Raw genomic sequence first — 14,855 nt, 5'->3', positions numbered from 1 at the left:
CAAAAACAATTAAAAGTTTATAATCCTACCACAAAAGTTAGTAATTTATAAACCTCGCTCCCAACGGCTTGACCTAGCAGAGAAAAATAAATTATAAACTTCAACTAAGACAAATATTAAGGCATTGCTTTTTATTTATTAGACCTTGATAAATATAATTATTGATAACTGTATTGGTAAGATATAGTATATACTATATAAAATTAATTGAGATTTATACAAACTAACTCGAACACCACACAAACATGACAAATGAAACTTGCGATTTAACCGGAGAAATAATTGGCATCTAATAGAAGAAACGAAAAATCTAGAATGAAAGATTAAGAACCCTGACTAGTTCCAGATCACTCCAATATGGTGCATTATTGCTATATCGATGACCTAATCCATTAATAAAAGAACAACTTTCACGTATAGCAAATATAAAAATTATATTTGTATTTATAGTTATAGTTTGCATAATTGCGCTCCATAACAAATTTTATATTTGCTATGGAGCTTTTGATTTGTAATATAATTCGATAGATACATCCAATTTTATATAAATTGTGATCAGTTTTGTATATGACGAAAATATATGTATTTATATTTGTATATATACATTTTTTTTCTCGCTTTATACAAACGCAAACACATTTTATACCGAAATGTATAAAATGACTAATTGTATATCGAATCAGATGGCCAAAAAATAGAATGTTTGCTGCTAATTACAAATAAAATAAACTATGACTATAACATTTAATATGAATTAATAGTTTGTTATTTCATACAATTTTCCCTTAATAAAATTGTAAAATTTAACTTTCTTCAAAGCTTCAATTTCTTTCTTAAATAAATTTAAAATCCTTTATTGCAGTCATTTACAATTATACACGTATCTCAAAATCACTAGAGAATATGATGTTGTGGACGATGCTGCTCCTTTATAATCAGAGATTTTAGATCTAAATCTTAAGTATAAAAATTCCTTAATATGAAGCACTATCACTTTAATAGGCACTATTCGACGTGAATCCGAATTAATACTCCACTGCGGGCACTCCATAGAAACCAAAAAGAATTTAAAAAAAAAATACACGTACCTCAATTTTATTTTTAAAAAAAATTAACAGTTCCACCACAAAAAGTTAGTGATTAACCTGAGCAATAATTGCCATTTTAAAACAAATCAATTAATTCTTTAATAACAGATTAAAAATATATTTAAAAGCTCTAGTTCCAGATCATTCCACGGTGCATAATTGCTCCGACCGAAAGCAATAACAAGGGGGTGGGGGTGGGGGGTGGGCGTGGGGTATACAGTACTCCCATCGTTTATGTCTTTATCAAACAGAACCTATATGACGTGGCTCGTTGTCGTCATTTCCACGTGTCATCACCACATCAAATTGGAGGTGAATTCTTAGCTGTCAATGCAGGCCTTTCGACCACTACGGGACCGCTCGCCCACAAATTTTGGTTTGAATCTTATTACATTATGGTCCAAATATTAACCGGTTACCTGCTTTACCCGGAACCTAATCCCTCATGCAATTTACAAATTTCACAATATAAATCCATGCAAAATTTTCCATAATTTCATCACTCCCCAACTTGCCCCTTAATAGTAACACTAGAGAAAATTTTCAATTGTTAATTTTCTGGTGAAAATGCCGATCAACCAAATTACTATTGGAAGCCATGAGGAACTCCGCCATCCAGGGGCGCTTAAAGCGGCCTTGGCGGAGTTCATCAGTACTCTGATCTTCGTTTTCGCAGGTCAGGGTTCTGGTATGGCTTTCAATAAGCTTACCGACGGTGTCGCTACTCCCGCTGGCCTTATTTCCGCCTCCATTGCGCACGCCTTCGGGTTGTTCGTGGCCGTCTCTGTCGGTGCTAACATCTCCGGCGGCCACGTCAACCCGGCTGTTACCTTCGGTGCTTTTGTTGGTGGAAACATCACTTTGTTCCGTGGGATTTTGTACATCATTGCACAGTTGCTTGGATCCACTGCTGCTTGCGCTCTCCTTGAATTCGCCACTGGTGGCATGGTAAGCATATTTTCGACGTTTTAATTTGTTTGGTCTTATTTTAATTTGTCTCGAATTATAAAATTTTTTAAGTGTGAGTATCAATATATTATTTAATCTTATAATTGAATTTCAGAGTTGTTATACTTTTGTCATATGCTTAAAAAAAACAGGTAACTTGTGACTGACCTTTTTAAGTGTCCAAATAATGTGCATATCTCACTACATATTCAGTTGTATTATTATTGGATTTAATTAATTTCGTACGAATTTAGGCTTGACATTTAATTATTTTTGACTTACGTATTTAGCGTCAATAGGGACTGTATAGTCATTTACTCTACATGTGTGACAGTATGAAGTACAAACCACAACATACCATGTGTAACAATGTGAGATGTAATATCTAGCTTTTGCAGATCTTCTAGGAAGTATATCCATTCGTTCAACCTTTCTGAAAAAGTAGTGAAGGAAAATTATACACGTGGCTATTTTTTAGTGTCAATAGGGAGAGTATGGTCATTTACTTTCTAATGCTGACTTGTGTCAGATGTAAAAAGTATACATATATTATTATTTTTGCTTTTTATTTTATCTTAAAACGGATAATGAACGGTAGAATTTTGAAGTATGAGGTTGTTATGGAATGATTTAAGTTATTTTTGCTTTTGTTAGAAAATATTTTACTCTTTAATGTGAATTTTTTTAATAAACTTAAATTTAATGGGGCTTTAATGTGAATTTAACACCGGATGAGAAATGCAAAAAATTGACCCAAAAAACCTTTTATACCATAAAATGTAATATTATGACCTTTTAAAAAAATTACTCCTGTATTACTATATGGAGTACTTTTTTTTTCCATGAAATTTTGCCTAGCTTGTAAAACAAAAACTAATACTGTTATGAACTAGTGGAATTAGTAGAATACATTAAACTATACATTTATACCATTAAAATTAAGTATTATCTTAAATAGAGAATATGACAGTTTTAGAGTTTTGGCTTGTGCCAAAAGTCTTTTATCTTGAGAAGGTTCTAGTCATTGTTTGTTGTGACACACATCAGATTATTTTATAATGCATAAATTTGAAACTCATAATTGATTGGTTAAAAATCTTTTTATATCTCTTTTGAAAGGGACTTATTGTCCTCTCATTATGTAAGATAGTAATATGATGGTGACTTTATTTAAAGCATTTAATCTAGCATACTATTTATGAAAGCCAATTTAATTACTCCACCTAACATTATCATGTCCGTTAGTTAGCTTTGAATATTAAAAAAAATATTCCTATGTTACACATTTTTTAATATTTGTACGATACTAATAATTGTGATGGTTAAAAATCTACGCAGAGCACTGGATCATTTGCATTGTCAGCCGGTGTATCAGTATGGAACGCATTTGTATTCGAGATAGTGATGACGTTCGGTCTCGTTTACACTGTTTACGCAACTGCAGTTGACCCAAAGAAGGGAGATTTGGGAGTGATTGCACCAATTGCAATTGGTTTCATTGTTGGTGCCAACATTCTAGCTGGTGGAGCCTTTACTGGAGCTTCAATGAACCCAGCTGTGTCATTTGGCCCATCTTTGATTAGCTGGACCTGGACTCACCAATGGGTTTACTGGGCTGGACCACTTATTGGTGGTGGGCTTGCTGGATTTATCTATGAATTCATCTTCATTAGCCACACTCATGAGCAAATCCCAAGTGGAGATTTTTAAGTAATGTGACATTTTATCAACTTGTTGTTTAATTTTAATTTTCTCTTTGTAAACTTCTTTGTTTGTTTGTGTCTATGTTTAATGGGCACCGTTGAATTTGTACTTTGTGTATTCGGACGGCTTTTGCTATTTATTTTCTTTATTTTGCTCGTGGTAAATAAGGTATTTTGATTTTTTCAGAAATATTGCACCTATTTTTATTGTCTTGATTTTAAAGTTTTTATTCAACAGGGCAAACGTCAAAAAGCTACTAATATAAACGCAAGGATGTAGCTTAATAATCAATAATATGTCCGCATGTCATTTCTTAGCAATATGTTTGGAGAAAATGTCAATGATCACTCTAAAGTGGGTTTATACGATGCGTCAGTTAGAAAAACATAGGGTCCTATTAAATTATGTCTATTATCTTAGCATCAAGAAAATGTCAATGGTTATCTTATATCAATGTGCCTTTATGGCATATTACCTTATTTATAGAGAACATAAGGGACCCTCTTAAATACTATGTTTATCTAAATTTCTAGTTTTGCATCTCCAATTTGATACTGATTTAATGTTTTATTAATTTGGATTCATGTCACGTAAAATTTGAAAAAAAATAATCAATATTTTATAGTATATTACATTATTATCTTGATTATAAGTTATAAGTGATCTAATTATATAAATAATTTATATGCATCAGTCATATAACTTAAACCTCTTACTAATATTTTAGGTCATCATATGATGATCGTTGTACACTTTGACAGTTTGACTGGTCACAAAAAGTAACCGTGACCATTTTTGACGAATTATTGCCCATAGAGACCCTAGTAAACAAAGATTCCCTCTCTAGTACAATGATTGTCGATGCCACTATCTAATTAATCATTTGTACGTGATAGCACAAAGTTAAACTAACTTAATTACGTAAAATATATCTCTAACTCTAGTATATTAAAATTATTATATCATCAAATAATTTATTCTCCTATAGTTTGTGTCATGTAAGAAATATTTCTTTATTAAATTATTAAATATTCGCATCAACTAGGGTTATAGGCAAAGGTTATTCTTATAATGAGCTCGACCTAATTCAACATTTTCAATGTAAGGCATTATTATATATGATATCATAAGCAAATATTTGATTTCGGATTCATCATAATTGTGTATTCTCAATGCAGGAAATAATCATGCACATGTAAAGATTTTACTAGGACTTTAAATTATATTAAGTTTGAATTCATAAGTTTTAAAAATATATTTTGGTATTATAAAAATCTTATATAAGTTGTTTAGTAGTACATTTGAGGCAAGAGTTAACAGCTGGTATTTATTTATATAGTAATACAAACAATTTGTCTTTTTAGGTTTTTTGTCACTCTACATGTGATATGTTTTTAGTTTATTTTTTTAGGTATTCTTTTCTGGACCACTTATAAATTGCCACATACATTTTCGGATATTTTAAAAAGCTTCTTTGTTTTCATCCCATAATATTATACTTAAATAAATAGTTCAATTAAATTGGATCTAGCATTTCTGTACACCTTTTCTTTAATTCTACACACTCATTTTCCCCCCTTTTAAGCGTGGTATAATTTTGTCTTTATTGTTGTACTTTCGTGTTTCTTTTCCCGTTGGAGCTTAGGGTGAAATGAAAATAGGAACTAACGAGATTGTGGTGGAAAAATAAGTACTCCTTCATCATTAATTAGATTCAAATTTGAGTTCCAATGATTTTACGAATCGTCTTTGTTTTTCTCGATGCGAATTCGAATTTAATCAGACTCTGAGTATAAAGTGGGAAACCAAAAAAAAAAAGAAATGAAAATAGGAAAAAGAAAAAGTGAATTACACTAGTACACATTTGATCATGTTTCATTGTAAAAAAAAAATCAAAATGAAAAAGGAATGTCCGTCTTTAATAGAAAACTTTCATCTCTCGAAGTTAACTTTTTTATACAAATTCAAATTAATCAAATCTCAAAACTGATAGTAGACACAAAATACTCAATAGGATATCAATAAAAGACCACAAAATCAAGTAAAATCTATAAGGGGCCTACTTGAAGTACGTAGTGGAACATGATTGCCAAGTGGGTAAGGGGTAGCTCAATGTTCATGCTTGAAAATCATATTGTCATTTACTACTTCACATGGAGTAGGCCAGCTTTTATATTTTTAACTTCAAGGATAAAAACAGCCTTTTGAATCGTACAAAATGTCTATTTGAATTTCCTCTCTCGTCCGTCACTAACATTAAGTCTGGGTTCGAATTCCACAAGGTATGAAATCACCTTTGTTAGAAAGCGTTTTATCTGATGTGGAGTTTTTTTATGCGAATCTAAATTTAATTAAATTTTAATATAAATATCAAACACCTGATGGGAAACCAAAAAAAATTGTTTGGTCATACAAAACACACTCAGTATTCACACATTCTTATCCAATTTACCATCAATATCAATGTATTGTTCTAAAATATTCAAACAAACTATTACATCTTTAGAAACGCTTAGAATAATTTTTTTAAATTTGATGTTATAAGAAGCTGTAAATTTAGCTTTAGCTGTACTAGTTTGTCCGATATGATATGTATAGTTTAGAAAAAAATGTTTTAAATTTTGTGTCCAAAACAAATTGTATCTAGTATGTGTAGTTTGGTAGAGGCTATCCTACCACATATATGGGGCTTAAATAGTGGACTTAGAAATTGAATTGGATCATTGAATAATGAGTAAATGGGCTGTGAAAGTGTAGAAAAACAAATGGGCCGTTAAAAGGATTCTGCTGGTGTTCTGTCCAACCCAAGAGAACATTTCTTCAACGGAAAGGGTAAAAAATACTCTTAAACTATAGGAAAAGGTCTAAAAACACCCTTCATCCATCTTTTGGTCTAAATATACCCTTATACTCATAAATAGCTACAGTTTGGACCATGATTATGAATATTGCTTATAGTTTACCTAATTACAATTCATAACTACAATTTTCGAGCGGAGACAAGCAAGCAAAATTGATAAAGGAGAGAGACGAGTGAGAGTTTAGAAAGAGAGAGGACAAATTGTAGATACATGTTGTATCTCAACCTGATACAATCTGTATATTGATACAACCTGTATTAGTGCATTTGTTTATTGAAAATAATAACTGACCCCCTCATATATTTTGGAAAATATCCATTTCTATTACGATTGAAAAATATATATGGGATGATTAAGCCACTATCCGATTAAATGAATGTGTCAATGCAATAAGTGAGCCATCTTTCTAGCTTTTTTGGGTTGAACTCCAAAGTAATGTTGATATGGACTTCAACCTACTTCTGATTTTGATGGCCTATTAACGAAAATTTTACCTGAAGTAATTACTAATCGAATAAATTACCTTCTATAATTTATTTATTTTTCTAATATGCTTTTATTAAATTGTTATTTACCCACGAAACCAGTGGATTATTAAAGAAATAGGTTAAACACGAAAATGAATATGGTGTAAATTAAAAATAAGATAACATTACGTTTGCTACTTTCATTTATTAATAAGTCCATCCCAATACAATAATTTATTAAAAAACATGTCATCCATTATATCTTATTAGAGTATAATAATAGTATATAACAATTAACAAGGCTGCATCAGCATGCAACCAGCTTTGCGTTTATAAATTAGTTTTGTGAAATTATGTAGTTAAATGTTATACTTTTATTTATTTATGTCCTTTCTCTCATAAGACATGGCAAATAGACTTTATTTTCATAGTCATTGGTGCCTAATTTGCACAGAAGACTAGTCTATATAACCAGCGGAAGATGCTCCTTTGATTGAGTTTTGATTATATCCATATGTTGGGTACTTATGTAAGCATTTTAATATTATATATTGATATTATGAAATATTAAAGTGCATAGTGTTGCAATATATATATAGAGAGTTGTGCTCATTTTCCATTTCATACGTTAGAGCCTTTGGAGTACAAGTTGACATTTTGATTTTTGACAATTATTTCTTTTATATAACTCTTGTAATCTCTAACTTATTATACTATATATCTTTATGCCTTGTTATTCATGTAATATTTAGGTTATTCATTTACCTACTTTATTATCTCATATAATTTAAAGTTATTCATGTTTACTCCAAATTAATAAAGGTATGATGTAATTTTTTATATACACATTTATCTTCAGTGGTCGGAAGTGGATTTTGAAGGTTATCATAATTCATACATACATATAAGTTTCTCAATAAATAATAAATACAAAGTTTGAAGCAAATTAAAGACGGTGAATTTTGCCAAACTTGGACTTTCTCATTCTAATTCCGCCCTATCAATGTTTTGCACTCTCACTCTAAATTTTAGTATCTAGTAAAGTCACATTGCTTGATTTTGTGTGAAGACTGAGTGCCAACGGAATTCCTGATAATTCAAACTTAATCAATCATATGTACTAAGCAATATATTCAAACTTAATTCTGATTTATTGTCAAAAAATGCGAAGAAATAAGTATTACGAATAAACTACCCAAATGGAAACAAGTTTCCAATGAGTATCTGTGAACTTCCTTATTATATCGACTTGGAAAGCTTCAACACCCTGTACGTGTTCAACTTTCAGAATGTGTAGTTGAATTGTTAAAAGACTCAACAATTATATATGTATCTCATAATAAGAAGATATCGATCGAGCGTAATACCTTAAAACTTTTCCAATTGCCAATTTGTGTGATCAGCCATATATATGGAATTCTCCTCAAATATATTTATCATGGTCTCATACTTTATCACCCCCATCTGTATTGTAGTTGGATTTGATCGGTTAATCTCATCGAACTCAAATTCAGATCATCCGTTACCGGATGAGGTCATATTTGTACTCCTATATGGGATGTGTCTGGTTTTTTTGATTTCATACGCATATGCTATAATTATCCGTCCATCGTTAGATAACGGACTGCGTTATATGCCAACCATTCCACCGGATGTTATGACAGATATGCCGTGGTGGGAACAAGTCTCTCGTCGGATAGTGTATGTCATAGTTGGACCACCTCCCGATAGAATAGCAGGGTTTATTACTCAGTTTGTAGTGACTTTAAATAATATTCGAATGACTTTCTTGCTTATAGCTTTATTATGTAGTGGCATTGGTCTAGACCCAGTGATTACTTATTTATTGGTCAAGGAACGATTTAGCAGATGGGGTACATGTCCTCCTTTTATTAGGAAAATTATGAAATTTTCACTGGGACTGGTGGGGATTATACTTTTTCAGTACTTTTTTAGATCTCCTTCTACTCATCAATTAGTAGGGTTCTTGTTCGTCACGATAGCTTGGCTTGGGAATCTGGCAATGGTTAAACCTTCGACTGATCTTGGAATTTTCAATTTCTTACTCGTCAATGCTTGCTTAAGCTGTGCAGTGGATCATTTCAATCTCGGCATACGTACTTGGCTCGTATTTGCTGCTTGCATTTTGTTATACTTCTTGCGTGAAAAGTTGGATTCAGTGACCTTGAGTTATGACCGAAGGTATAGACCTGAGCAAGATCAACTACTTTCACAGATACCACCTTCATTGCCGTCTTCCATAGATGATGTTGATGTTGTCCCCAATTCATCATCTGCAACCCTTACTCACCAACCAACTCTTGAGGGAACCTCCACCAATTCATTGGAATTTTCAATTTCTTACTCGTCAATGCTTGCTTAAGCTGTGCAGTGGATCATTTCAATCTCGGCATACGTACTTGGCTCGTATTTGCTGCTTGCATTTTGTTATACTTCTTGCGTGAAAAGTTGGATTCAGTGACCTTGAGTTATGACCGAAGGTATAGACCTGAGCAAGATCAACTACTTTCACAGATACCACCTTCATTGCCGTCTTCCATAGATGATGTTGATGTTGTCCCCAATTCATCATCTGGTACCCTTACTCGCCAAACAACTCTTGAGCAGTCCTCCACCAATTCACCCTGTACCACCCTTATTCACCAACCAACTCTTGAGGGAACCTCCACCAATTCACCCTCTACCACCCTTACTCGCCAACCAACTCTTGTGCGGTCCTCCACAAATTCACCCTCTGGCACCCTTACTCTCCAAACAACTCTTAAGCGGTCCTCCACCAATTCACCCTCTACCACCCTTACTCACCAACCAACTCTTGAGCAGTCCTCCACCAATTCACCCGCTACCACCCTTACTCGTCAACCAACTCTTGTACGGTCCTCCACCAATTCACCCTCTGGCATCCTTACTTGCCAACCAACTCTTGAGCGGTCCTCCACAATTTGACCGAACGCCTGATCCGTCGTTGCACTCCATCTCTGACTCCTCAAGTCAACTCAACAACGTTAAAAGTTGTGTACATATCACCTTTACTGATCTATGAGTTTGTTGTTCATGTAAACTACACCTGTATATTAGCATTGAGTTTTTTGTTGTTGTTATTTGGTATGTAAATTTGATGTTAGTTGAATTTTGATTTTGTTAATATTTGTCACACTAGCTATCTTTCAAGTTTTCACAGATTGAAATTTTTATATCTCAAGTCAATTAATATATCAGAGTAGAAAATCACAAGAATTTTAGTTTCCAAAATTAGAGCAAAAGTTTACAAAAAAAATTAGTTTGAAAAAATTTGTTACGTAGATTACAAAAATTAAAATTTATGATTTAAAAAAAAGTAAAAGTAGAAAACAAAGCTTGATGATATACAGGGTGAAATAAGCATTTTAAAAAGTCAATTACGAAAAAAGGGGAAAATGTTTATTGTTCATAATTGAGTGAGGAGTTCAATCTCTAAAGCAAAGTTGGGCTGTCTGAACGATTTTCATGACTCATTTATAACCCACACAAGTTATATTTTATAACATATAACTTAGTGCCTATAGAGCTTATGCTTATTTGAGCCAGTTCAATTTCAAAATCCATAAAGTTATGCCTTAAGAGGTGTAACTTATTCCTACAGAAAATCTTCCGGACAAAGCAGAAGTTCTTTTAAACTTATGTCGGACAACCTCGCGAATTAGTACTACAAAATTTATGTTGAACAAGACAAAAATTCTCTAAATATTTGTGAAATTAAGTCATAGTTAGAAATACTTTAATTTGCCCCATAATTTTTTATTAAATGAATAGCAAAACAAAAATTAAAAACCATTCCAAAATAGAGACAATCATGCAAAAAAAAAAAAAAAACATGATAAGGGAACGATCTTTCCATCTTTATGGGTCGCACGTTCAAAGTAATCAAGCAAATACCTTTTAACTTCTTTTATATATATATATATATATATATATTAAAATTTGATTTTATTAAATTGTTAATTACCTACGTAACCAGTTGAATATTAATTAACTAGGTTTAACGCCACAATGGTATGGTGTAAAATTAAAATAAGATCAAATTAGGGTTGCTACTTTCCTTTTTTGTTCTAAATAAGTCTAATTCTAAAATGGTTTATTTATAAAAACGTCACTGTTGCAGCCTTGATTATCATAAATAACAAGGCTCCAATATGTAACTAACTCTGCAAAAAAGTCTATGTGAATTTAGTTTTGTGAAATCATGTAGTTATACATTTATTTATTTATGTCATTTCCTCCATAAGACACGGCAAAGAGATTTTATTTTCCTGGCCATTAATTGGTGATCTAATTTGCCCAGAAGATTAGTCTATATGACCAGCGCAAGAGTTATTCATGTTTTGCATTCTCACTCTAAATTTTAGCATCTAGTAAAGGCACATTGTTGATCAAATCATATGTACTAAATAATATATTTACCCATTTTCCGTGAAAATTCTGATTTATTATCAAAAAGGCGAATACATAAGAAGTAGTACAAATAAATTGCCCAAATGAAAAGAAGTTTCCCATGAGTATCTTAGAACTTTCAACCCATCACTATTATTCCACTTGGAAACTCTCTACGTGTTTGACTTTCAAAATATATTGTTGAATTTTAAAAAAACTCCACAATTATATATATATATATATATTGGAAAAAATTATATTTCCAATATTATATACCTTAAAACAATTCCAATTGCCAATTAAGTTTGTGTGATCAGCCATATATATATGGAATTCCCCTCAATTGTATTTTTCACAGTCTCTTACTGTATCAGCTCCATCTGTTATGCAGTTGGATTTGTTGTTTTAATCTCATCACACTCAAATTCAGATCTATCGAATGTGGTCATATTTGCACTTGCATATTGGATGTTTCTGTTTATTTTGATTTCATCAGCATATGCTTTTCTTGTCCGTCCATCGTTAGAAAACGGGCCACCTTATATGCAACATGTTCCGGTAGATGTTATGAGGGACGGAATGTCCCAGTCTCTTACGAGGCTGGAACAAGTCTGTCCTCGGATCATAAATCTCGTATTTTCTCTGTTCAACAAGATCATTACAATGAATGGTAACTTCAACAGATTTGATATAACTGAGTTTACACCTTTGTTTATAATATATTACAAGCATACCTTTATTTGGTGTATGCTTATTATATTTACTCTTTATATACTATTGTTTTTAGATCATCTCCTGGGGGTTTTCTTCATTGTCCATGTAGGTGTATTGTACACAGGCATGGGTTTAGACCCAGTGACTACTTATTTATGGGTTAAAGAACGATTTAACAGGTTGGGTACATGGCCTCCTTTCATGTGGATTTATGGGATTTGGAAAATTATGAAATTTGCACTTGGAATGGTGGGGACTATACTTTTTCAGTACTATTTTAAATTTGCTTCAACTCATCAATTAGTTGTCTTTCTGTGCTTCGCGGTGACTTGGCTTGGGAATCTGGCAATGGTTCAACCTTCGACTGATGTTGGAATCTTCAATTTCTTACTTGTCAATGCGTGCTTAGGCGGTGCAGTGAATCTTTTCAATGTTGATATACGTACTTGGGGCGTATTTGCTGCTTGCATTTTGTTATGCTTTTTGCGCGAAAAGTTGGATTCAGTGATCTTCAGATATGACAGATGTTTTAGAGTCACTAGACATGAGCAAAATCCAGTAATTCCACAGACACTACCGTCATCGTTGTCTTCTGTAGACATCGATGATGTTGTTGTTGTTGTTCCTCTGCTACAGCAGACATGACTAGAGTGATTACCTTAACATGTACCTCATCCTCTGCCACCCTTGCTCACTTACCAACTATTGCGCGGTCCTTCAATCCAACGCTTGATCCGTTGTATACTCCGTCTCTAAGGATTCGTTTGGTTTGAATTCAAGTTATGATGAGATTAATTATGATGAGATTATTTTTTATTGAGTGTTTGGTTTATTGTATTCAAAATAATAAATTTTAAGAACAATTTATTTGTTTACAAAAATGTCCTTCATGAATGTAAAAAGTGATGTAACAAAAGGGTTGAAAGAGACATTTTTGTCATTTACCTATTTTATCCCGGGATAAGTTATCCCGGAATTACTAAATCACCCAAGGGAAGGGATAACTTATTTGGTACTAATTATTAATTCCGAGATAAGTTATCCCGAATTTGTCAACCAAACAACAAATTAAGTGGTACTATAATTTAATCCCAGGACTATTTGGTATTATCCTTCACACCAACCGACCCCTAAGTCCCCACAACAAAGTATTGCAGTTAAGAATGTGTACGCATCACCCTCCTCAAACTTCATCTAGCTATAGAATAACATTGAGATTGTTGTTGTTTGGTATGTGAATTTGATGTTAGTCTGAATTTATTATATATCTTTCTAATTACCACAACCGAGGAAATTTTTATATCTTCAAGTCAAGTGATAAATCGAAGTAGAAAATCACAAAAAAAATAGTTTTCAAAAGAAGGGTAAGAAATCATAAAATTTTTAGTTTGAATGAATACCAAAAGTAGCGTTTAGAGTTTGAATAAATATAATCGAAATACTAAAACTCATTATCAAGATAACAAGGAATGAACCTAGACCTTAATAAAATTATTTCTTTTTAAGATATAACAATTATTTTTTCCAACCATTTACAATCCACCATGTCCCCCTCTAACTAAGTGTAACTTTTTGTTTTGAATAGAGGGGTCAAGTCTAACCCCTCACACTTTAGGTCCACAACCTAGGTGATGGCTTATTTAAAAAAAAAACATTTAAAATCCACAAGTTATGTCTTATTAGATGTAACTTAGGCATAAGTTTAGTTTCAGAATCCACAAAGTTATGGTTAAAGAGTTTTTTTTAGAACTTTTTCACAAAGAAAATACGCTCTTATTTCTCTCTCTACCATTTGTATGTTCTTCTTCCTTTCTTATTTCTCAAACAAAGTACTTCATAATTTGATGTTAGTCTAATTAAGTTTGATTATGTAAATATTTATGACACTTTAAATACGTAATGTGCTTTATTTCTGTTTTCCTCAAGATGTGTTAAAAGAAGGGGAAACTACGCATTGTTTATATCTAAATAGCTACACTACTATATAATCAGGCGTTTGTTTAGAGTTTGCAAAAATAAGTTTACAAATTAATTTATAAATTTTTGAAAACAATAGAGTAGTATTTACCCTTTGGACGTCCACTACTTTTACGTGTGGCGTGGGACTATTTATAGGTGGAAATTTAATGTCTTTCATAAAAGAGTTTAAGTAGGTATTTAGCCATAAATGTCGAATGTTACGTTATTTTTCTTTTAATTGAAATTTATGAATTAAAAGAAGTTTCCCATGAGTTTCTCAGGACTTTCTTCCCATAAATGATAAATGCACTTACCTACTTGGAAATTTTCAAGCAACCCTTTCGACTTTGATAAGACGATGCTATAAAGTGTTAAATATTCCGATAGCAATGTGTCTGGAATAGATATAAGAAGAGCATTCACAATTCCAATTGCCAATAAATTAGTTGTCTTCAGCCCTATGGAATTCTGCTCAGTTTGTTTTTTGATATGTTCATACTGTTTGAGCTCGTTCTGTGGTGCAGTAGGATTAAGTGTTTTATACTTATCGAACTCAAAATCAGATCATCCAGTACCATATGTTGATATATATGCACTCGCATTTTCCATGATTCTGTGTACTTTCATTTCATCGGCGTATGCTTTTCTTATCCAACCATCGTTAAAAAACAGGCCACCTCATA

The 14,855-nt window shown here is 32.3% G+C and overlaps 1 protein-coding gene across 1 annotated transcript; it reads left to right on the top strand.

Moving 5' to 3' along the window:
* The first annotated feature begins 1,247 nt into the window (after positions 1-1,247).
* LOC102591890 (probable aquaporin TIP1-1) lies at positions 1,248-3,925 on the top strand. Its single transcript, XM_006347141.1, has 2 exons — positions 1,248-2,036; positions 3,375-3,925. The coding sequence occupies exons 1-2, from the start codon at positions 1,656-1,658 to the stop codon at positions 3,744-3,746; spliced, it is 753 nt and encodes a 250-aa protein (XP_006347203.1). The 5' UTR covers positions 1,248-1,655; the 3' UTR covers positions 3,747-3,925.
* Positions 3,926-14,855: the final 10,930 nt, after the last annotated feature.

Source organism: Solanum tuberosum, unplaced genomic scaffold (assembly GCF_000226075.1).
Source record: "Solanum tuberosum cultivar DM 1-3 516 R44 unplaced genomic scaffold, SolTub_3.0 scf00091, whole genome shotgun sequence".
In the NCBI taxonomy this organism is placed as follows: Eukaryota; Viridiplantae; Streptophyta; class Magnoliopsida; order Solanales; family Solanaceae; genus Solanum; species Solanum tuberosum.
This window is presented reverse-complemented; position numbering and strand designations above follow the sequence as displayed.